Source organism: Chelon labrosus (assembly GCF_963514085.1).
Source record: "Chelon labrosus genome assembly, chromosome: 10".
In the NCBI taxonomy this organism is placed as follows: Eukaryota; Metazoa; Chordata; class Actinopteri; order Mugiliformes; family Mugilidae; genus Chelon; species Chelon labrosus.
This window is the reverse complement of record NC_140360.1, coordinates 21,202,428-21,226,172: the sequence shown is the minus strand read 5'-3', so window position 1 is coordinate 21,226,172 and position 23,745 is coordinate 21,202,428. Positions and strand designations below refer to the sequence as shown.

Genomic DNA, 23,745 nt, shown 5'->3' with positions numbered 1-23,745 from the left:
GGTTGGTGTTTTCTCTAGCTATCATTACATTGTTGTATTGGATTAAGTAAGGGATAACTAAGATTTCTGAGTTATGTGTTAGATTCAAAAAACAAACAAACAAAAAATCCAACATGTTTGCATACTTAGTCCAAACTCAGACATTTCCCATTTCTCAAAAACACAAACAAAATCTTACTTTCACTCTGATGACACTAGTCCAAAAACAAGTTTTATTTCCTTCCATTTTTATCTCAAATAAGGAAGTCATCAGTAACAATAGAAAAACAAAACCAAATGGGACAAAATTGAGTTCAACAAATGTTCAGCTGTCCTGTATTCAAAAGTTTTTGACTAGTTTATAAAAGAATTGCATAGAAAAACTACAAATTTAAAAGCAAACCAATATAAAAGTTATAGGCCACAGCGGCACCAAAACACACCTTACACAGTCTGGACAGAAACGCAGTATGTCAGAATGAAACAACAGAGAGAAGCACGGCTGATAAATAGCAGCAGATTCTTACATTCTGATTGTTGCAGAGTATTTTCTGATCTTGTGGTCGTAGACCTTTTTACAAAAGAATCCCACCACCTGTTTCACGCCCAGGTCTGCTAATCTGCTCACACCTGTTGTCTTTCACCTGCTTCATGTCCATCAGTACTCATACAATCACACGCTTATCTTTGGCTTGTGTTTCTAGAGCAATATCTTAAACGAGAATTTTCTCTGCCTAATGTGCAGCAAGTAGCCGCCTTCTCTCAAAACACACGAAAAAAAAATAGTCCCGTTTCTCATTCTTCCTTATGTAATTTTTTTCCTTCTTAAGCTCCACTCACTCCATTGCAAGTCTTCCAGCCGGGTTCATATGAAGTATTCCTTCTTTCCGTCTGCAGTCTGGTTGCTAAACTCCTCGTCAGGGTCCTGTCCGGGGGCCAGCTCCCCCGTCGTCCTGTAGTCTCCTTTGTTGTGACAGAGATACCGGTAAAGCAGGAAGCCCAAAACCGCTACCGTCAGCAGGATGAGAACAATAACCACTGAAAAAAAAATAACACAACTAATTTAGAAGACAAATATAACTGACATCGCCGAGCCAGAAAATGTCAGGAGACTCTACAAACCGTTACCTGCAATAACTGCGTCAGGACTTGAGGGGACTGCTGTTGTTACCACTGAGGGGGAAAAGGTAGATTAAGTCATATGATTCTGCTCCTTATTGTATCCGAGAGGAAGTGAACTGTGGTGTGTTCAACTACTGCATGAGGAGACCGCCAGCAATTGAAAATATAAAACAAACAGTGTAGGAGTTACCTGGAACGAAGGTGGTGTCTGCTTGTGTGGTGAGTGATGTCACAGGCCCGACATCTGTAGCTGAAAAAATAAATAATATGTGTTGATAAGAGCATAAACTAAAAGGCTATGATATGACAAAACACAAAGTACTCACCCACTGTTGCAGGTTTGCTTGTGTCCGTGGCGAGTGTTGTCAGATTCACCATATCTGTACCTGCGAGATAAAAAAGCATGTTAAAAATGTTACAGCGCTCTATCTTGAGCACACAGTCTGCTTAGAGCGACGACTTGTGCAACAGCATAGCAGCTGGCTGACGAGGGAATATTGAGCGTTGTGACACAGTAATCTGATTATTAAGGGCTGGGACTGAAACAAACCTGCCAGCCTATTGTTTCTTTCCAAATATTTTCAACTGATGCAATGGTTTTAATTGGAGAACAGGAAAGCTGAAATAAACACTAGCACAAGCAAATGTTGGTCACAAAGTACACAATAAATAAAGAACTATCTTAACTGATTAGCCGACTGACAGAAAAATCAACAGTAATTCTATTTTGAGTAAAAATGCCTCTCCACTGTGACAATTTCCTGCTTGTCTGGGCTTCATGTTACGGTCATGTACGCCCACTTTCCAGTTCATGCATTAGTTTTCACAAATGGAAACTAATTCATTCCAACATAACAGCCCTGTACTACACATGGAGGTTATGGTATTCAGCATTAGCTTGAAGTAACAGACAGCTGTTGATTCAACTGTGTTTTCATTGCGGAGGCTGTGGTTTGCTGTACCTTTGAACTGTATTGTGTTGCACCGACACACGTTTCTGTTATTTCGACAAGCCTCGCTGTGGTCAGCGGGCTCGGCTAAATAACAGAAACCTCCCTCTGCAACCCTGCTTGCAGTGACAGCGCAAGTGTCTTTGGGTGGTTCACAGGTTCAATCGATAAAAGGGCGTGGCTGGGAAGGAATCGCCACCTTTCAAGCTGCAGAGCCTTACCTGTTGCCCCACTTTTTTTTTTTTTTTGTAACCGAATCAACAAAATTAAACACAACCCAGTTAAACATTAATCAGCACTCCTAAATAGTCACACAGTTGAATTACAACCTTTCTTACACCATTTCAACATAAGCTGATCATCTGAAAGAGTCATTAAGACAAGATTTAGAGCAGAACTGTTAGATTGTATTCCGTTTCACTAGTGTACCTAATAAATTGGCATAAGAGTGTGTTGTGGTTTAGGAAGAAAAAAAAAACGAGATTTGTGAAGACTTTAGGCTCTATGTTACTGTGAATAGTTATACAGATTGTTACTTGTGGCATTAATCAGTACCAAAGGTATTCATTAGGTGGCAGAATGGCCCCAGTCTGACTGTGGTATTATATTACTGCTGATCATATTTGATGTACAGGGGAGTGGTCAGCACCGACGCCCCCACACCGAGAAGGTTCTGGGTTTGAACCCGGGCCCTTTGTGTGCGGACCAGCCACCCCGTGCCAGCGTGGGTTTTCTCCAGGTTAGTTGGTTCTGTTGGCTGTGGGTGTGCATGTGAGGGAATTTGTAATAGACTGAGTGTACCCCGCCTCTCACTCAGTGACAGCTGGGACAAGCTCCAGAGGCCCCCTCCCCTCCCCCCCACACGACCCTCTAGCCTAAAGGACAAGCGGTTAAAGATAATAAATTAATTTTTGATGCACTTTAGTGCTGCATTTGATGGAAGCGGAGCCAATTTAACCTACCAACCCCAGGTAGATGAGTCTACAACAACACACTAGTGAGCTGATTCTGCATCTTTTTCTTTTTATATAAAACCTGAACTTGTAGAGAAACTTGAGCTGCAAGGACTGCAGGGTAACAAGCAATTTCGTTATCAATTTATCCTTGGAAACATGAGAAATCAGTGTAAAATGCCAACTATACTATCACAGAGAACACAGTAATGGCCTTAATGTATTGTTTTGAAAGATATTCAAGTTTACTGAGAAGTAAAACAAGAAAGAAGAAGAAAAATCTACTGAATGTTTTAATTTACTGGGAAAAAAAACAACCTTTATAATATATAATAATAAATTACTGAATTAATCAAGTAAATCGATTAACTGGCCATCAGTGGAAGCTCTAAAAGTTGATTATTAAGCAGTATTATATTAAAAATACCTAAAAACTTTCCTACTGGAGGGGAATCCGCTTTCGGAGTGCATAACTTGATCAATCAGTCAAAACACATGCAGTAACTCATATGAGAAGTTAAAGTGATTTAAGATGGACTTACTATTCATGGTTGGTTCTCACTGGTTCCCTGAAAGAAACAACAAATTGTAGTAAACACAACAATGTATTTCCGCTCCGAGTTTCCCCTCACGTTAAACTGGTTCCAGCTTTTAACCTGGAAAGTGGCCGGTCAACACCTGTTAGCTGCTTCGTTTCAGTTTACACTTCTCTATCCAGCTGCCTCTCTCTCTCTCTCTCTTTGTCTTCTCGGCAAACTGCTCTGACCTTTAAAGTAAAAACAAAACTTCTTCCACTATCACTTCGTCTGACTCGACATGGGGCCCGACCGAGAGGTGAAAATGTGAGCTTCGTTTCCAGGTGAAGCTCCGACGCTTCGTCTCCAGCGGCGGCAGCAGCTAATCAATCAGGCTTTGTTCATCGCAGCTGTCGGGTGACCTTACCTGATCAGCAGGACAGGAGCCAAGAGGAGGAGGTAGGATGTAGGGAGGCACTAAACTACGACTAATAAAACTAGCTTTTCCCCCGAGGTAACTCCTCGTTTGGTTGAGAAAAACTAACGCGCACTGCTATTTTGAGTTTGAAATCCAAACGCCCTGATGACTCTGTAGAGGCGTCTGAAACACAGTAAGTTTTCCTCCCAGCACTCGTGAGTCATATGAAGCACACGGTCTCTATTTCCGCCCCTCCCGTTTCCTCCCCTCAAAATTTGTACATGTCAAAGATCGTCTATCCCCGCGGTGAACCACTCCTCAGATTACCGTGCGCTCAAGGTGGAGCTCAAACATTGTTTTTTTTGTTTTGTTTGTTTGTTTTTTTTTTTTTTTGCTGCAAAATATTTTTAAGATGATTCATATTTCATTCAGTTTATTCAGTTATTAGTCAAACTCATACGTCAAATTAAAACTGCCCTAGATGCTAATTAGCATCTGTGCTCCTGGACAGTTCTTGAAAATTGCAATTAATTGACTAAATTGAACCCCCCCCCCCCCCCCCCCCCCCCCACACACACACACACACACACACTCTTAATAGACATTATACTCATTTCTCTACTACCTCAGTGTGCACTACTGAAACGCTATACTCTCCTGTGCACTAGGGACACACTCACTTTGGACTCTCATTGCACTGCTACTGTATTTTTACCTGACACGCTTGAACATCCTGACCTCTATAGACTGGAAATACTGTATGTGGCTCTCTGCTTCATACCTGATCAACTACTTAGACATATGAATCATTTTCACACTGCTGTTAGCTCCACAGGTTCATTTTGCTATTACACTTTATAATGTGCTGTATGCAATCCTGCAATCTGCACACAGGTTTGCTACTGCTATATATTTTAACACAGCATAAAGTCCGTCTATGTCTATGTCTATTACATGCAGATGACGCATGCCCGTTCATTAGGTACACAAGTGAAAACTAAACTGTTATATGAGTATACTGAAACTGTCTACTCATATAACAGAAACAAGACAGAGGACAGGGAGGCAGCAGAAAATATCAGTAGGCGGCTGCTATTCTAATGTTTGCATGTTTGATTGTTAACAAGTCACAACTTCAGCTTGACAGTAAAAAAAAAAGTCTTATATAGTTTGCAGTTGATTATTTTAAGTATGCATAATCATTAACTAATTTCTCAGTGACTTGTTTCTCAGAAACTCAGAAACAAAACAGCGCAACACCTTATCTGTAGTTTAATGTCACATGTCCCCCAGAAAATATTCACATTTTATAAGCTTGAACCAGTGTTTTTTATTTATTTATTTTAAGATTTTGGCTTGATTGTAAAAAAAAAAAAAAAAGAATCAGGTTGTATTTAACTGAATTTTAAAAGAGATACTCCTGTGACAGAGTATTGTCACAGTTAAAACCTCCAACATGATAGGCTCTCTCTGTGTAGTTCCTTAAAGCAGTTTCATGTTGCATACGTGGACGTAAATCTGCGCAACAGAGGCCTTGATTCACACATGAAGCATCAAGCATACAGTTCCCCCAAAGGTAACTTGATCACACATTTCGTTCCTCTAATGTTTGTGGAGTACCGGTGCGATAGTCACGGTGTTAATTTCGATGGATAATCACATAACCCGCCGAATTTGGACAAATCTGTCGTGTAAAACCACAGTAGTCTGTGGTTGTGACCGCACTCATGTGACGCATTCATTTGCATGATTGACTTCATTACTGACGTAATTTGTCACATGAAAATGTGTCTGTGTCACTAAATATCCTCTTCACTGAGGTCAAATGAACACCTCAAACTTCAGGAGGCACGTGTTACTTAAAAGGAAAGAAGCATGCACGGAGCCACGTATTTCACATTATCAAATGAGTCCAGCACTAGCTAATCTCTCACTTAATTCATCGTCACAGAATTTCAGATCTATAATTAAGCATTCGTCTGCAGACTCCGGGGGATTTGGTTCAAATAAACGAAGGATACCTCGGCAGTAAGCCATATTGGTGACATCTGAAGGGCACCGAAATCCGGGGTGAGTGAGAGCTCCTCGTTACTCTGCTATCATAAAACTCCACTGGCAGGGGAAAAAAAACGCTCAGGCTTATTGACTTGAGTTTTATTTTATTTATGTGTACATTTTTCTTAATAATTCACATGCATATTATCTTTGAATGTGCACATTCATCAAATTTTTTAAATTAAACCGCTGATGTTCAGTTTTAGAATACATTTTAATGACGAGATGATGATCAGTATTGCAATATGATGCTCCTTCAAAGCGAACACTTTGATTTGTAAGTAGAAATAATCATACACAATTACAAATAAATTAAGTTTAAAAACACTGATCTCCTGCTGAATCCTTGCCATCATAGCATTAAAATTCAAAAAAGTAAAAAAAAGTCTTTTTGGTCAGTGGCAACATGGGAGTGAACTGTAGCTCAGCTCGGTTTGCTGTAGTCACTCAGTACATCAGTACAACAGTGTAAACCCACATAGTGCATTTATGTTAGCCCACACTGGACACACATCCTTTGGTTAGAATAAGATGCACAGGGTGGGGTTTGTTTTGAAAGAATAATTGAAACGAAACACGTCCGTTAAAGACAGCATACAGTTGATTTCAGTAAAAGATAAATACAAAAACTAACAGCATCAGTACATCAGTCATTACACCACAGATGGACTCGTCTGTGCAGCTGTCTCCACATTTCTTCCTCTGGTGCAGCTGTTGTCTTCAGTCTCGTCTGTGCTGTTCTGTTCCTGCATTTATAGATTGAAAGACGTCAGATGCCATAAACGACAGACAAGAAAAGAAGATAAATTCTAGTGCCTGACATCTTGAATAGATGAAATACACAAACCTTTAGTAAAAGAGTGAAATCTTTAAACCACTGTGTTTTTTGGTTCCCGAGGCACTCCTTTTTCTGGAGGAGCATCCTAGAAAAAAAAAACAACAAGAGAGTTATTGCACAAAATAATCATATATACATAGAAAGGTCTGCAGTGCCTTGCATCAGGTGTGAGCTAGTCAAAAGACAAACCTTGTGAGGACTGCTCTGGTCCGTGGCGTCAGAGTTAAGCCCAGAAACGTCTTTGTTCTCCAGTCCATTTGCTCTAGAAGTGTCTAGAGTTATTGGGCTGCCATCCCGCTCTTCAATGTGCAGCGGGCCGTTGTCTGCTGCAGACAGCTGGAGCTCCAAACTCTCTGAATCACGCGTGTTGTCCTGTTCAGAGCTGCTCTCACTTGGTGGACCTTTTTCACCCTTTCCTTTATTATCAGATTCTTCAGCAGTCACGGACTCCTCTTCAGCTTGATTGCCGTCTTCTCCCGGCTCGTTTCCTGACGCCCCGGCTGCTGCCTCGTCCTGTTTTTGAGAGTTCTCGCTGTGGGTTGATGCTGTATCCAGTTCCCTGGACTCAGATAGGGGGTTCTCCTGAGAAGGTGACTGTGGGGAGACTACAAGCGTGCTGCTCTCTCTGGACAGAGAGCCGCTGTCTCTGGACAGAGTGCTGTGACGAGGTTTATCAGGGGACCTGAAACTACCTCGCAGGCTATTTCTAGGACTGTGACTCCTATGAAACTCAGAAAAACTGGTTTTCCAGGCCTTCGGAGACAACAGAGTTCGTCTCCTCAAGGAGCCATACCTGAAATATTTCACATGAATATGTAACTTTATTATTGATTCTGATCAGTTTTATAATATTTTCATCAACTGGGCATTGTCAGTGAGGGAAATATACAGTAAATACCTCAGATTAAGACATACAGTTAATCTTATAGGCATTAAACACAATTAAACATTTCAACAGCATTAATACTTTGGGAGAAGGCCGAAGAAGGGACTGTGGGGAATAATTTAAAGTCTTTTGTGAGCTGTGAAGTTTGGAGACGCTTAATTTGTCTTGAATGGATGTGGCAAACTGTGTCTTTGAATTGCCAACTGGCTTCAAAGTTTAAAGCAAAAAAGAAAAATCTTACCGTTGCAGTCCCTTCACAGCAAATCCTTTGTCTGGATACTGGAGCTGCAGCTCCTTCAACACATTCTGCAGATCGCCATTGAGCTAAAAGAGGAGGCAGATGGTCAAAAACACAGCTCTGACAGATTGTACTGTTTGACGAGACGGAGCGAAACCCACCGTGCCCATTTCCTTATAGAAGATGTCTCGCAAATTTGACATAGATGAGAAGACCGTCGCGTAGCATCCAATGCGGCTACGGGAGAAAAACAATGGGATTTTTTTTTTTTCAAATTGTAAATTTGCACAAATCATATCGTCATATAAGCATATTTTACAATATTAGACCTGTCAAAGAGAACAGGGAGCTCCACTTTCAGATCATTGTTGAGCCCCTCATAGACGCTTTTGGTAAACTTCACATCTTCCTGTGCCTGCAGAGTGGAAACATAGTTCATTTTAATGTGTGTACTTTTAAACAAATGATGGCGGGAACATGCATTAAAAGTGGATTTTATTTTAACGACCTTGTTAATCTTGATGTCGTCCCTCTTCTTGGCAGTTTGCATTGCCTCCAGGTGGCGAAGAGAAGAGTCATAGTCGACCAGTTTTCTTCCTCTTTTGGAAATTTTCTCCTATAGGTTGAAAAGGGTGCCAGATTTGTATAGATTATTATGTGTGTGAACTACATGTGTGTCTTTGCTGGAGTTTGTGTGTTTGTCTTTCGTCTTTCTGCCTGGTTCTGTCATCGTATTCACTTCAGTTTACTTGCTTCCTCTTACCTTGACATCTGGGAACTGGCCCACATAGGACTCCATGGTGTGTACGACCTGGTCTACCAGCTTCACCTCGTAGTCATTCCACAGCAGGTCCTCACCCTTCGGTAAAACGTGCAGCATAAATGGTGAATTATAAAAGAGGAGGAGAAATAAGGGGTTTTGATCCCTGGTGATGCATGTATTTACCTGCTTTTGCTCAAAAGATTTAAAAGTGGAGTATTAGCATTTTGCTGACCTCTACAATGGTTCCCAAAACTTCCCCTCCAGCCCAGTCGGCTTCATAAACGTCAAACAGAGATTGGAACAGGCGTCTCGAAGTTTCGCGCATGTCTGTAAAAGGCAGAATCAACTATCTGAGGCCTGCAGAGGGCACAGACACACCGTTCTGCAGCATGTACAAGCGAAGAGCATTTTTACCTCGGACTGCGTTGATGTAGTTCCTCAGGTCCTTGTATATTTGGTTCCCATCGCTCTGCAAATACACAAGGGCTGCGTGATTGCCAGTATTTACTTTTATGATGTTTGATCGAGTGGCTACAGTCAGTGAACAAACCCAGTGTTTACCCACAAAGTAAAATATGACGAGGCAGCAGTGGAACGTTTTCAAATGATAGTCATTTTTCAAAAGTGCAAGTGTCTTTTTTTTTTTTTTAAATGAAGCAAAATGATGATTACCTGCTGGTCATTAAACAGCTGGAGATAAACCTCAAACTGGTCATCCTTGGTCTCCACACCCTTTCCCAGCTTTTGCAGAACCTGCAGAAACGCGCAAAGGAAATCTCAAAGCTGCTGCAGCCACTAAATTGCTCCTAAATCTTTCTCCTGTAAATCGAACAACAATAACTTGCAGACTTTATGTACCTTTTCTTTGCCTCTGCTCAGCTGTCTTTGGACTTTTTTAGTAAAATCACCAGAGGAGCGTTTTGTACTTTCTGCCATGTTTTGTCTTTTCTGCGTGTACGCCTGAGATGAAACAGAGAAGAAAGAAATTATTACAACACTGGTCTGTAACATAGCAGTTGCAAGGTGCACTAGGTATGGACCAAATATATTTTACCCTGATAGCAGTGTCAACATTTGGATTACATTTATTATTACAATATCCATCTCCATCTTTTACAAGAGCTTTGGCTTCAAAAAGAACAGTTGCATACGTGCATGGATATCTATAATTCCTCATTTTATTTTTATTTATTTATCAGTCAAATAGTTATTTATGTGTTGTCTTATCTGTCTCTGTGCTGCTGTAATATGTGGGATTATTTATTAGAGTGGTTTAATCTAATGATATTCAGTGGGGTACTGTATCAACAAAACAAGGAGTAAAGCATGTCCAAATAATCTATATGTACATTTCTAGTCTATATTTACTGAGTAGCAAGAACAGTTGGATTCCACCCAGTAACATACATACCAGTAACATATGATAGAAACACACCAATACAAGTACTGGAAAGAAAACTTCACTTAAGAAAAATCTGAGTCAGAGTCTGGAAAATGCATTTAAGCTATAAAAGTGATAATCATCTAGCAGGGTTGCAAATAATCTCATTATGAATAAATATTTAATTTAAATATTGCAGCTGGTTTTTGTGGACCCTACCCTCTACACTGTTGAGTAGTTTAATCTGTTAACGGTGGCTCAGTTTACAGACTCAATATTTGCTATATTGCTGTGTCAAGTAACTTAAACTGTGAAATAAAAGTAAGTACCTTTTCTCAAGTGCTGTATTTGAGGTACTTGTTATACTTCCAACTTGTGCACCCAGACTCCACTGGACGTGTTTGACAACTCTACTTTCCCCTCAAAAAACACGATCTTACTAAAATATTGTGGAGACAGTCATTTCCCATCATTCCCATCATATCTGGAAACAGACAGCATAGCTCGAGGACACGATTGTAAACTGCTTTCAATTAAACTTTTATGTTTTTATTGGTCTAATTAGCCCGATATGTTGTTGCTCAACTGAGATGGTAATTGTCTGTGTCGTGCTGATTTATGTTTGCTTGTTTTTTTTTGCACTTGAGCATGTGCAATGACAATAACGTTGGATCTTATCTAATCTAATCCCAACCTCGTTCTCACTGCAACTGGTTGCTCCCTTTGGACCTTGTTGAATCTTGATGAGGTATGGGTTGTCTGATCCAATAAGGATTTTTGGTTGGACCTTAGAGAAGGAGTTCAGTTCAGATGAGGGTACCGTTTCTTTAGTTTGTCTACACAGTGAGTCTGTTTCAACAAACATAATCATGTCAGAAGTGAATGCACTGCCAAATGAAAAATAAAAAAAAATCTCACTGTATTAAGCAGCAGATATTTTTAGACTCACATTCTTCGCCTCCAGAGTTTCTGTCTGCTGATTTTATTTTTGCAGTTAACATTTACGTTTGAATCTGTATTTTTGTTGATTACATTTTTTTATTTGTTTTACAGTAAAGTTGTAAAGCAGGATACATAAATCAACACCTCCTCCACCAGTTAATAAAAGTGGAAAGGAGTAGAGCACTGAAATACTCCAACAAAGTACAAGTACTACAACATAAGCCACGGAATCCACTCTGAACTACAATACCCAGAGTTCACCGCGGAGTTAACCCACTTCCAGCAGCAGTATGGCAGCGGTGAACTTTACCCAGACTGTTTATATTTCTCTGGGTGTTGGAGGAGTGGCCCCATGACAAGCCCTCAGTTTTTTGTGCTGCTCGCTGAGCTGCAGGACATGATCATGGGGAGCACTCTGGCCAAATGTGCCGCCACCGACCTGGGCATCCAGTGGGCCGGCTGGGCTCTGGCTGCAGCTTTCAGAACCGAGAAGTTTTATGATTTGGCAGGTAAGGAGATAAACCTCTTTCTGAGCAATCGTTGTCAACCGTGGGCTCTCTGGCGTTTGCAGCCTTGTCTGTTATTCAGAGCAACTAATTTGCGTAAATTCGACACAAATCATAACCGATCGGCATTTAAGCGAGAAAACAGCTCGTGTAGTGTAGATGATATTTAACCATGTCATTTATTATAAAAGTGTGTTTCTGCACCGAGGATGAGTGTTGTAAGATCATCATTACAAAACATGTATTATCTAAAACCAGCTCTGTTGTGAAACAACCCAAGAGCTCCTCCTTCAGTTTAAGCACATTAATCCAATCAGTCAGCAGGGGCGCACAAACCAATCCTGGGTCCTTCTAATAAAACCCTGAAGGGGGCCTTTTGTGGACCCCCTCCCCAATTAATAACGTACAGGACACAGTCACAATTTATGTTTAATTGCAACCCATTTTATTTTGCATGTGTTAAAATTTGTTAATGTCTGTTTTAAAGTGAACAACATTTTCAAGCATAGTGGAAGGTTCAGGTTGCTTTCAGTGACTAGAATAATCTACAAATGTTTCTGCTTCTGTTCTACATTAATCCAAAAATGACTCAGGTAACAAATAAGCCAGTTGACAGACAGACAATTTCATGATAATCTTTTTGATGATTTTTTTAAGCTTACATTACCTAATTCTGCATTTACGTTTTGAAGATTTATGCTGTTCTTTGTTTTACGTTCTAGTAAAAGTAACATCTTTGGGTTTCGGACAAAAAAAAAGACAAGCCATGCTCTGATATCTTATCAACAAAGTATTAGTCAAGTAATTGAGGAAAATAAGTGACAGATTGATTGGTAATGAAAATAATCTTTAGTTGTGTCCACATTTTACCCATTTAGACCGCGCTTTTGAATTAGATGACAGACATTTGTGACAACAATAAAAGTACATGTCCAGTGAGGAAGTTACCCACTTACAAATTAATTCAGTCTGCATAAATAAACTCAGCTCTCTATCATTTGTCATATGTAGAGCAACAGAACTTACCTGTCAACACCAATGACTGACTGATGTTTTTTTTTTGTAATTGTTATTTCTCAAATCTGTCACTTCTTTCCTCGTCCTCGTCCGGCTCTCCCCTCGGCTCTCCTGTGTAGCTTTTACCCTTGAACTTTGGAACCAATTGTCCGCAGTATCCTGGGTAAAAGATTTATTGGGCACGCCTTAGTGTGCGACAAGTAGAGTCATCTGCCATGCCCACGTCCCAACCTAAGTTTGCAACTCTTTTTGCAGGCTCTGGGACATTTATACTACTTGCGCACCTGAGTCGGATCTGGGGAGGAGCCACTCATGTCCGTCAGAAGGTGCAGACAGGGTTGGTGACAGCTTGGGGACTCAGGTAAGCAAGGCAGCATTGACCCCTAAAAATGCTAAATGATTTACTAAAGCTCAGTAGAGGCAAGAAGAGATTATATCCTGTGTAAGTTCAGTCATGGAGGGTTCTTGGAGAGGTCAGAGGAGGAACTAATGAATGTGAAACTTTAAAGCCAGGTTACCCAGGTTAATGAATAATGTATTAGTTAATGTGAATGGATGTTAACCATGTTCTCTCTGCAGACTGGGGACATTCCTCTTCATGCGGATCTTGAAGGACGGTCATGATCGCAGATTCAACAATGTCAGAGACAGCCCAGGGACATTCTTTGTATACTGGACTATACAAGGTACTTGGAAGCTCTGATAACACTTGCCTCTCATTACTACAGTCCTGGCCAACTCAGAACCCAACTGAAGGGAGGGTTCCCCTGTATAAATCACTGTCTAGTTTCTACCTCTTTATATGCATTTATTCCAGGTGTGAGCTATTGGTTACAGTAAGTTTAGCTTATTTATTTCATGGAAGAATTAAGGCAAGGCCAGCCATTCTTTTTTTCTGTTTCTCTCAGCCGTGTGGGTATTTATGACCCTGCTGCCCACACTCATGCTGAACAGCGAGAGGCGAGATGTGCCTCTGGGAACGAGGGACTACATTGGCTGGACTGTTTGGGGCCTTGGCTTTGCTACCGAGGCTGTTGCTGACCAGCAGAAATGGTTTTTCAAGCGTGACCCAGATAATGCTGTAAGTTAGGAGACTTCATGTTGTGCGACCCAAAACCACATTAATGCACCGTTCACAGAGTCTAACAACTGTACTGCTCAACTTACTTTTCTACCTCCAGGGGAAGTTCATCCAGAGTGGACTATGGGCCTACAGCAGACATCCTAACTACCTTGGAGAGATCCTGCAGTGGTCAGGTCTCTGGCTCTCGGCCTCGTCAGTGATGCAGGGCTCCCAGTACCTGAGCGTGGCTTCACCTCTGTTCGTCTGGTTTCTGTTGCGGTACGTCAGTGGCATCCCCATCCTGGAGAAGCAGGCCATGAAGAAATGGGGATCTGAGCCGGCTTTCCAGGACTACGTCAAGAACACTCCTCTACTTTGGCCCTGGCCTAAATTTTGATGTTACGTGTTATATTTGAACATCAGTTGTCAACACTGGCCTCGCACAAAACTAATTTCCATTTGTTGTCACTTTATGGTATGCATTCTGTAAAATAAAATGAATTTGTCATACCCACTCTGTCAGTAATTTGTTCAGGGTATTATGACTGATAAAGAAGTGCATTTTTATCAAGACAGCTTTCAGGTTTCTAATTTTAAAAGTGTCAGGTACAGTTTTCAATCACAGAGGAGTTGCTGGAGTCGTGAGTACAGGACTGAATGGGGTTTAAAGAGAAGTGAGGCCTGGCAGTGAGGGAGTGACTGGAAAAACCCATCACTCACCAGAGGAGGCTGTGTACACCACCACCTACAACACCATCCTGACAAAACTCACTCCTAACAGAGTGGGAAGGTTTTCTGATGCTGTAACATGGTAAATTTTTCCACTGTGGGATAAATTAAAGCATTATCTTATCTCACCTCAAACCATCTCATGATTTGACCAAACGAAGGGGTTAGTTATGCATTTTGGAGTGTATCCATATCTCTGAACAAGTCTTCAAACTGCAAAAATATTTATATCTGTGTTGTAATGAAATTATCAGGGAATCACTTTTTTTCTGAAAGCTCCAAAATGTCTACTCTAGGCATATTATCCTCCACCTAATGTTAGCAAAATACTGTTTAGCAAGAGTAAAAACTATATGAATCTTTCCTATATCCACCATCCATCCTAAATGATGTGAACGTGGCACAAACACTCTTCACTCGCCTCACCTATGAAGAAGAAATGAAGAAGCCCTGTGGGCAAGAGGTAAAAACACTTAACCTAAAGTGATTCATTCATTGATTTTGATGTTTTTTTTTAGTTCACTCATTCATTCATTCATCCATCTTCTGTAACTGCTTTTTCCTGTTAAGGGTTGCAGGGGGGCTGGAGCCTATCCCAGCTCTCATCGGGCGAGAGGCAGGGTACACCCTGGACAGGTCGCCAGTCCATCGCAGGGCTAACACAGAGACAGACAACCATTCACACTCACATGCACACCTACGGCCAATTTAGAATCACCAATTAACCTAACAAGCATGTCTTTGGATGGTGGGAGGAAGTCGGAGTACCCCAGAGAGAATCCACGCAGACACAGGGCGGTTTTTTTAGTTCATCTCTCACAAAACAAATCCAGATTCATTTAGGATTAAGACCCAGACAACAAACAGCATTTCACAGAAAGAACACAACACTTAGTTTTTGAATGTTAGAAATGTATTTTATAAGTTACATGAGTCATAAAGAGCGCATTTGTGCTAATAGGTAATCCAATAATGCCACCTTAACTGAACTGGCTAATTTTACAAAGTAATTGCCTTTTGTGCAGGACTGCTCATTTAGCAACCTCCCACAGTACAAACATTACACACAAATAAACAGCAGAGGAGCGAAATGATCAGAAAACGCACAGATAACAGCCCAATGTTACCGATAATTACTGGCAGGCAATGCCACTTTGAAACTAAGCAGCCTTTCTCAAAAGATCAATGAAAAAAAATGAATCTACAAGCTTTCAAAAGCTTGCAGTTGAAGACCTAAGAAGATCTTGAGAACAAGAAAGGTCTTCATTGAGGTCTTAGAACTAGTTTTTGTATTTTAAAGTCTGAAAAGGTGAGGGCATGTACGATTCTAAACATTTACATTACAAATCACTGGCGATGGAAGACAACTCAAACAGAAATAAAAGTGATATACAAACATCAAAACTAAAAGATCATGCTACAAGGAGCCATGCATTCAATTATATCCTAGAATGAAATGCCAAACAACTGGTTCTTCAACTTCTGAGTGACACATGAGCTGAAAAACTCTTAAAAGAAACGATTACATTTAGAAGCAGGTCACAATAAAACTGTGCATGTACAGTACATATTTTCATCTATGAGCACACATCTCAAAGAGTGAGTATACGTTCTCACATGTTATGATCTAAAATGAGAACATGTGAAGCATTTAGCAAAAGCAACAACTCCCAAGTGTGCATAGATGTGAAAGCGTAAAATCTGGTTAAAAAATTATTACCCTTTTACAAACATGAAAAATCATCTAAATGAAACGGCTGTGTATAAGTATATAAAGGAAGCCTAGGATGGATGCATTTATAGCATTTGTTAAGTGTTATGCATAAAAACAAAAACGTGTTGGTTGTTATTGCAGTACCATTTGAGCTACTTTGGATTACTTGAGGAGTGGAGATGCAAAGAATTTTCCTCCCGTTGCTGATTTGCTCTTGCTCCCAAATCTGCAACAAACGGTGCACATAATGAAATGTGATGGCCATTATTAATCGGAGTCACAGTCAGTAAAACAGAGTCAATGATAGATAATGCGATATTGCAAAGCAGATTAAGCTCCATAAGGAATGCTCAAAAGAGCCAGCAGTTGGGTAAATTATACAACAAAATAAACACAATAAAGCTTCCCTTTATTCCTCAATTAATCAATCCCTGAGAATAAAAGCAGCCGGGCAGTAGGGGATTGTGTTTGTGTGTTTACCTGGGTGTCAGAGTGGACTTCATGCGCTGAGATAGAGAGCTGGAGGAGGGGGTTTTATTGAACTGGTGCTCAGGAGTGGTCAGAGGTCCCAGCATGCTCACTGCAACGATAAAAACAATAAACATTACAACGTTGAACGATCTCAGACAGTTAACAACTGTGGTCACACTAATACAAGCACTGCAGCAGCAGTAACAAAGAAAGTTTAGCGAACCCGTACTTCTCTCAGGGGTGGCATAGCAGTTTGCGTTCTCAATGATCAAGTGGTTCAAGTTCGGCCGCCCGATCTCTGCCGCCACAAACTGGCTCCAGTAATCCACAGGCAGAGCCAGCAGACGCTCCACAACCTGAACAGAGAGGGATTAGCAAAAAACGCAAAACATCACGTTATCTCGGTGTATTGCTTCATACTCTTCCACACAAGTTAGGGTTGCCTTGAGCAAGACAGAGGGCAATTACAAAAAAAAAAAAACAGTGTATGGTATAAAGACTTCCTGGTGTGTAGTATTGTACCTTAGCAGGATTTTCTGGTGGCCTCTTAAACTGTTGCAGGAGCTTAGTCTCTCAGATTGAGCAGGTTTAACAATTTACATAAATCTGTTGCTAGACCTTGTGGATGATCTCAAAAATACATCTGCATAAAATAATTCCTTAATACTTTCTTGAATATTAGAACCTCAATTTTGAGAGATTGCTTTTAAGATGATTACATTTACATCTCCGTTCAATACTTTCATAACATACATTATGTATTTACCTCTCTATAGTAGTTGAATAGTGTACTGAATTCAAGCTCCTTACGTTAATAGGACAGCTTCTTTACAGAGTAATACAGAGTTTATCTTATTATCAGCCTCAGTTTTCCTTACCTACTTGGCTATTTCACAATAAAAGTATTCAGTTGTTAAAAAATGGAAGGTGGGCTTTTATTCTGAGGTAATCACAGGAAATGCAATGCACACAATAGTTCCAGAAAGTGTGGCAACCTCTGGGCAACCTGCATATTATTTTGTTGATGCCTGCAGCAAACAGGCTTGGAAATGAACCAACTCTATCTGACACAGACATTTTTTTGTCGGTGGACCGGATGTAAATATTGCAGGAAGTAAAGGAACGGCAAGCTTTTTGATGAAGAACTGCAGGTGACAAGCTGCACGCCCAAGACAAACAACTCTTTTTACTGTTCTCTATGTAATGTCAGATGGCTGACTCTAATATCAGAGAAAAGAGGAACAGGTCTAATTACTGACTGACATTTTTATCATAACAAGGTTGTTTTGCTGCACCTTAAAACGGACACACCAGTTTCTCTTGTTTCAGGCCTACCTTAGGCTGTCGTTTGGTATCCTGCAGGATTGTCATAGGGTCTGGGTTGGGAACTGCATGACCCACAATAGTTGGACCAAAAACTCTGGCCAGGTTACTGATGTCCATCTTGGTGTCCACACTGACCGCAACTCTGTAAGATTTTATTAGGTTAGAAAAACACTCATAAATATTTCTAATAAAACTATTTACAATTAACCTTTTTAAAATATTGTGAGCAAAGTTTCATTTGGAGGACAGAGCAAAATTCTTTATTCTCTTTTTTAAAGAGAATAGAGCATTTTGAATGACCATAATTCCCACATTGGATTTGTAACAACAATATGCAATGCATCAAAACTCAAATAAGTATATTAGTCAGAAGAGAGAAGTTGTTAACCTCTGAAGGTGCAGGACCAAGAAAGCCAGCGTGTCTCTGTTGGCCTGAGGCAGGTCACCAATGGTTTGGTACATCAGGGCTATGCTGTTGTCGTCATCTGAAACCTCTGTGGGAGAAAAAAGAAAATCGTTTTGTCAGCAGAGACGAAGAAATGGGATGCTGTGTGGATTTATTAGCAACTTGAAGAAAAATGTATCTGACTACAATAACAAACAAACACTAAAAAGGCTAACAGACTGAACGATCAATCTCTCTTTTGGTTGCAGGCAACTCCCCCACCCCCCAGAGGTTTCCATCACTGCTCAGAACAAATTGCCAAAACAGAGTAGAAGAACTCATGAAAGCTAAATGTAATGGGTGTGTTGGGTACACTTCTCTTCCCCCGTTAAGAAGTTAGAATGTCGAGTAGTACATTAAATTTATGTTTAATGTTTAAATTTCATGTTTTATTACTGTTGCCGCAAAAACCCTCCACATCATACCAGTCCAACACACACACCTGCTGCATCCATGAAGGGACGGTTGAGACGGAAGGTGAGAAGAGGTTCCTTGAGGTTCCTCAGGAAGTCCTTGAGGAGGCCAGTGATGGCGTTGATATCATCCACCTTGCTGAGAACGGGAACAGTTTTGGAGCGGAGGAACTTCTCCTTCAACTCCTTCACTGTGCGATCAGCACCAGACAGACGGTACAATCCAGCCTAAAACAACAAAACATCACCATTAAGCGTTTGTTATTTGACATCAGTTAGTCTGCTTGTTATAGCTGGAACCTTCATGGCTTAAGAGTTAAGATGTCAAGAACCCAACATCACTAGCTTGAATTTAACCAACCAAGGACCTTTGTTGGATCCAGCCATAATGTTCCCATCACTATAGCCATATTGAAAAGGCATAAAACACCCCCCATAGTATTAAATTGACAAAAAGAGCATCAAAACATCACATTTGGGATGCTACAACAGGCAAAATGTGGCATTTCAGTAGGACAAATAGCAAGTTTATTTCATTGCTACCAGTCACAGCTCTAGCTCAATCCTCACATCACTAAACGGTGCATGCAACAAAATCTGACAGGCCAATATTTGTCAGGTTAAGAGCTATGAAGTTGAAAAAAACAACAACAACAACAACAAAACTGGCAAATTAGTTTCAGTTGGTGAAAAAAGCCAACACCTTATGACAACTGCAGAAAAAAATTCATAGTGAGAGAATGAGACAGAAGCACACAACAAAAAGCAGACAGACACTACTACAGTCATTGAGCAAACAACAGATTTGGAGTCTTTCTAAAGCCTAATTACAAATTTAATCTCCCAGGAACAGACTGTAAAATCTTAGTTACAGCTCTTTGTTTCAGCTTAGGGGGAATGCATTAAAAATAAAAACAGTGCTGGGAGGCTTTACTGTCCTTCACATTTCTGCACAGTACTGGGACAGCAAAACAATGCTTACCTCATGCAGACCCCTTTGTTCAATCTCACTTACACAGTGGACAACAAGGGGGGGGATCTTAGGTGAAGTGTCTGGGACGTAGTCTGCAAGCACACCCTGGAAAACAAGTGGGAAATTAGGTAAACTTAGTGGATATGCACGCATCTGCTGATCAAGAGAGAAATTAGTAAAAATGGCATCACCTACCTCGCCAATTTTGACTGGTGTGCCACCCAGGTTGGGGATGCATGGCAGAGGGCAACGCTCGCGACATTCGGGGTGTGACACCACCCTGCAGTCCCGGCACTTCAGAGAAATCTTGCCAAACTTGATCCTCTTTCCACAGGGCACGCAGGATTCAGGCTTAATGACCTATTAAACACAGTTGACAGGAAGCTATAAAGCTACCTAAATATGCAGCTAAAGCAATAAGCAATAAATAGGGCTGCAAATGAGCAAGCAACATTTTCAATAACGGTGCCAAGTGATTTCTGAAGACACAACATTCTCTCTATACAAGTAAACATCTTTATGATATCATTCTGAAAAGAAACAAATACGTAAAGCACAGCAAAAAAAGTTATCTAATTATTGTTATCATCATGGTATAACAGCAAAAGCTCTACATATCCAAACTGCAGTACCTTCAATTAAAAAAAAATATATATAATAATAAAAAAAATAATAAAAAATGCTTTTCTAGTAGAGTTAAGTAGCAGCTGCAGTTTTCTCATGTACAGTAAAAGCAATTCTTACAGTTTTGGAGACAAACTCATGAAGACGGACGCCTCCGTGGCTCTGAGGAGTACTAGGCTGTGGTTTCTTCTCCGCCTCAGGGTTGACAGGCTGTTTGAAGACATCCTCAGATTTGACAGATTCAGAGTCCCATTCTGGATCAACTGAACAGGACAGACAGAAAATAAATACCCGTTAGTCAACTGCTATAAATATTCTGCCGTTACGAGAAAACTAACAGTCACTGCTGCTGCACATTCAAGTTTTTTTTCCAGACATCCATCAAGCTACTTTCAGACACTCACAGAATGGAAAAACTTTTTACGACTACACTGACCTCACCTACATTTCCTCTTTATGATTACAGTGACCAGAGTATGAACAAAAAATAAGAAAACTAGTCAAAGTGAGTAGGTTGGGAATTATTAGGGCACATTTTCTTATGCAATTCCCAGCAGTATAAAATGCAGAAAAGGGATGGACTGATAAAGTTTTAGTCAAAATGAACACTTGAGTGAGCACCCACGCTGTTGTAGCTAAGCAACACTTGACGTTAGGTGTGATGGTGCTGAATATAATTGTCAAGGTGCACAGTCCCACTTTGTATTCAAGTGTGACGTGTCCCAACAGCTCACAACTGGCTGCAGACTACATGGATAGATACTGCAACAAAAGAGAAACCTCACCAGTCCTCCTCCTGCTGCGGGTCCAATAAGGAACAGATTCAATGGTAGAAACTGCCTCGACAGGTCCTCCATTGGCAGGGACAGTCACTGTGGTCTTCGTCACAAGGGTCTCATTTGCCTGTCCAAAAAAAAAAATAATAATATAAAAAAAAATCAGACTAAAGGCACTAAAGCATGTCAGAGGTCAATAATGAGCCTTAACTCATCGTAGCAATAAACTGGTGACTCCGCCTGACAGAACAGTCATATCTAAAGTGCCAATGTTGATAGTCATGTGTAATAACCACATGTAATAGTTAGTTATAAAAATATCCATACTGAGGCAAAAACTTACCCTGCCTGAAGTTCTGCCTGTTGATCGAGATCTTTTTGAGGCCATCGGAGGACCATCAACATGATTTCTTGAGGAGCGCTGAAATCATAACAGAAAACATGACACTTATAGTTCCAGTCAACATAAAACACACTTCAGTTTTTTTTTTTTTTTTTTAAGAGCAGCAGGGTACATGAACGTAACATACTCTTTTTTCTCGTTTCTTGAGTCGCACAGTCCTTATTGCGGAGGAGTCCCAGTCCTGTCAAGATTAAAAACATCACAATCAGATTTCAAAATGAAAGAAGGTTATTTTAGTACATTAGCATTACTATAGAGGTAGATGAGACTAAAAAGGGAACTACTTACCAGAGAGTCATCCGTTTTGTCATAGCTGATATCTGACAAGATGGAGGCAGACTCATCGATCGTCACCAGTCTATCAGAAGCAACAGAAAATATACATTAGGCCAGCCAATATAGTTTTCATTTTTATACATTTTTTTTTTCACATTCAAACGTCTTAGTGGAAAAGCAGCAGTTTATTTCAAAGTGGTCAAAATGGTTAATTGATATGATCATATCATTTTATCTAACTCTCAATAGTGAAATAAAAGCAAACCAGTGGTATTTGTGTGTTTCCTACCTTCGGCTGGTGTTCAGATTGGCGGCTGCATGACAGTTTGTGTTCAGGAAGGCCAGAGCCGAGCGCTGTTCTGCACTCAGCTGGATGCTGTTGCTGGATCCCTCACTGGTCAAGAGGTCCCGGATCAACTGTATTTGACGGTCCTGTATTATAGAAATGTAAGCAGAGCATATATATGAGCCACGTACATAAAAACAAAGCAAAGCAGACCGAAGCAACAACAAAAAGGGGCCGGCATCTTGATCCAACATACCAACTTCTCACAGTCGGACTCGGCCTTTTGTCTGCGCCGTATCTCCACGTCTACTTGGTTGCGGGCGTGTTTCAGTTTGACCTCCAAGGATCCCCTCTCGGTCTCCGCTTTGGTGAGGATCTCTTTGCAAGAGCCCAGCTCCTGCTCGGCCCTCAGCCATTTGCGACGGCAGTCATCAAAGTTTTGTGCCATCTGAATGAAATCTTGGAGAGAGGATGCACATAGTTCTTATGCCAAGCAGATCTCCAGTGACCTTTACATCAGTCCCAAACAACACACAGTAAACCGACTCATAAACTACTCACTGGGTTCAATGTTCTCGTTGAGAAGGTCAGCCTGTGTCCTCAGCTTATCATATAAGCTCTGGAGGCTCAGCACCGCAGTCTCCATGGTGTTCTGCAATTGAAGACACAATGAAAAGAAACACATTTTAAGTTAAGCGCATCATATCCTAACATGGTTGTGGCTTGATTGCTAAATTGTGCTCGCTTATGGTTCAGTGTAGCTCAGTGTACATTTACAGGCTCGCATAAATATCTATTCTCTGTGTGCCAGCCAGTAGGTTTCTCGACAAAAATCCGCTTCTTATGTTTATTCGCCTCCTCGCTAGGACACACTCAACATTAGCTCAACTGTATAGCAGTAAAACAACACGGCGTGGGGTTCAACATTAGCTGCTAACTTTAACTTTTATATTCCCTATTAGCAAAAACGGGGTAGCAAAGGTTAGCTACGTACCTGCAGAAAGGTTAAAGTGTAAAGCCTTTCGGTGAAGTTTCCTTCTTTTCCTGTTCTTTTTTTTATTTAGCGGTCAGCTTCTTGTACCTTTGTCCACATCCTTCCGCAGCCACAGATACAGTGAGCGCGTTGCATTTCAAATTTCGCCGCTAGCCAATGAGCGACGAACACCACGCCGGCGTCAAGGCAACCAACAAAATCGACTTCCGAGTACGTATTTTCATAATAAAACAATTGTAACCCATAGAAATCATTCAAATAATATTGATAATAATATATAGCAATCATCCAAAGGGATAATATAACAACGATCTAATAGACTCTAGAAACAACAAACAAACCAATTTAGAATAAAGCGGTAGGGAAAATAAATGTGAATAAAAACGTCAGACTTCCGGTCACAACTTTCAAAATATAGTTCGGAGTAGCGAAGGAGCGGTGTTTTTCATGGACTGTGGGATTGTGTGAGTGGAAAAATAACGACTGCAGAGAGACTACAGTCCAGCTATTCATGTCATTATGTTATGAGGCAATACGTGCCCAGCATCTGTGGCCCTCATGTTATTCTAACATTTGAATAAAATTAAAGATTTTGCTTCATGGAGGCAAAATCTTTAATTAGGATTTACACTTTATGACAAAAGTTTATAGTTTAAGACAAATCGGACCTCTTGAAAATGACCTCGTTC

The 23,745-nt window shown here is 40.6% G+C and overlaps 4 protein-coding genes across 6 annotated transcripts; 1 reads left to right on the top strand and 3 right to left on the bottom strand.

Moving 5' to 3' along the window:
- Positions 1-193: 193 nt before the first annotated feature.
- Positions 194-4,175, bottom strand: LOC311494762 (uncharacterized protein). 2 transcript variants are annotated; one of them, XM_084553983.1, is made up of 6 exons: positions 3,947-4,175; positions 3,547-3,573; positions 1,428-1,487; positions 1,292-1,351; positions 1,108-1,152; positions 194-1,017 (listed from the first exon to the last, which is right to left on the bottom strand). In XM_084553983.1, the coding sequence occupies exons 2-6, from the start codon at positions 3,551-3,553 to the stop codon at positions 845-847; spliced, it is 345 nt and encodes a 114-aa protein (XP_084410109.1). In that variant the 5' UTR covers positions 3,554-3,573; positions 3,947-4,175; the 3' UTR covers positions 194-844. The 2 variants fall into 2 exon arrangements, with proteins under 2 accessions (XP_084410109.1, XP_084410110.1); XM_084553984.1 differs by lacking the exon at positions 3,947-4,175 and adding an exon at positions 3,683-3,874.
- Positions 4,176-6,335: 2,160 nt separating this feature from the next.
- Positions 6,336-9,785, bottom strand: bin2a (bridging integrator 2a). The gene is made up of 12 exons (XM_084554206.1): positions 9,576-9,785; positions 9,390-9,470; positions 9,132-9,186; positions 8,950-9,044; positions 8,718-8,813; positions 8,463-8,570; positions 8,284-8,369; positions 8,116-8,191; positions 7,958-8,040; positions 7,020-7,623; positions 6,840-6,915; positions 6,336-6,738 (listed from the first exon to the last, which is right to left on the bottom strand). The coding sequence occupies exons 1-11, from the start codon at positions 9,726-9,728 to the stop codon at positions 6,862-6,864; spliced, it is 1,491 nt and encodes a 496-aa protein (XP_084410332.1). The 5' UTR covers positions 9,729-9,785; the 3' UTR covers positions 6,336-6,738; positions 6,840-6,861.
- Positions 9,786-11,238: 1,453 nt separating this feature from the next.
- LOC311494926 (uncharacterized protein) lies at positions 11,239-14,598 on the top strand. Its single transcript, XM_084554207.1, has 5 exons — positions 11,239-11,549; positions 12,819-12,924; positions 13,143-13,249; positions 13,472-13,644; positions 13,745-14,598. The coding sequence occupies exons 1-5, from the start codon at positions 11,393-11,395 to the stop codon at positions 14,021-14,023; spliced, it is 822 nt and encodes a 273-aa protein (XP_084410333.1). The 5' UTR covers positions 11,239-11,392; the 3' UTR covers positions 14,024-14,598.
- Positions 14,599-15,274: 676 nt separating this feature from the next.
- racgap1 (Rac GTPase activating protein 1) lies at positions 15,275-23,161 on the bottom strand. 2 transcript variants are annotated; one of them, XM_084553508.1, is made up of 17 exons: positions 23,057-23,161; positions 22,624-22,714; positions 22,319-22,521; positions 22,066-22,208; positions 21,789-21,858; positions 21,628-21,681; positions 21,441-21,518; positions 21,107-21,224; positions 20,442-20,584; positions 19,893-20,057; positions 19,707-19,802; positions 18,754-18,952; positions 18,255-18,360; positions 17,876-18,008; positions 16,770-16,896; positions 16,550-16,649; positions 15,275-16,295 (listed from the first exon to the last, which is right to left on the bottom strand). In XM_084553508.1, the coding sequence occupies exons 2-17, from the start codon at positions 22,706-22,708 to the stop codon at positions 16,232-16,234; spliced, it is 1,884 nt and encodes a 627-aa protein (XP_084409634.1). In that variant the 5' UTR covers positions 22,709-22,714; positions 23,057-23,161; the 3' UTR covers positions 15,275-16,231. The 2 variants fall into 2 exon arrangements, with proteins under 2 accessions (XP_084409634.1, XP_084409633.1); XM_084553507.1 differs by having other exon boundaries at positions 16,550-16,896.
- Positions 23,162-23,745: the final 584 nt, after the last annotated feature.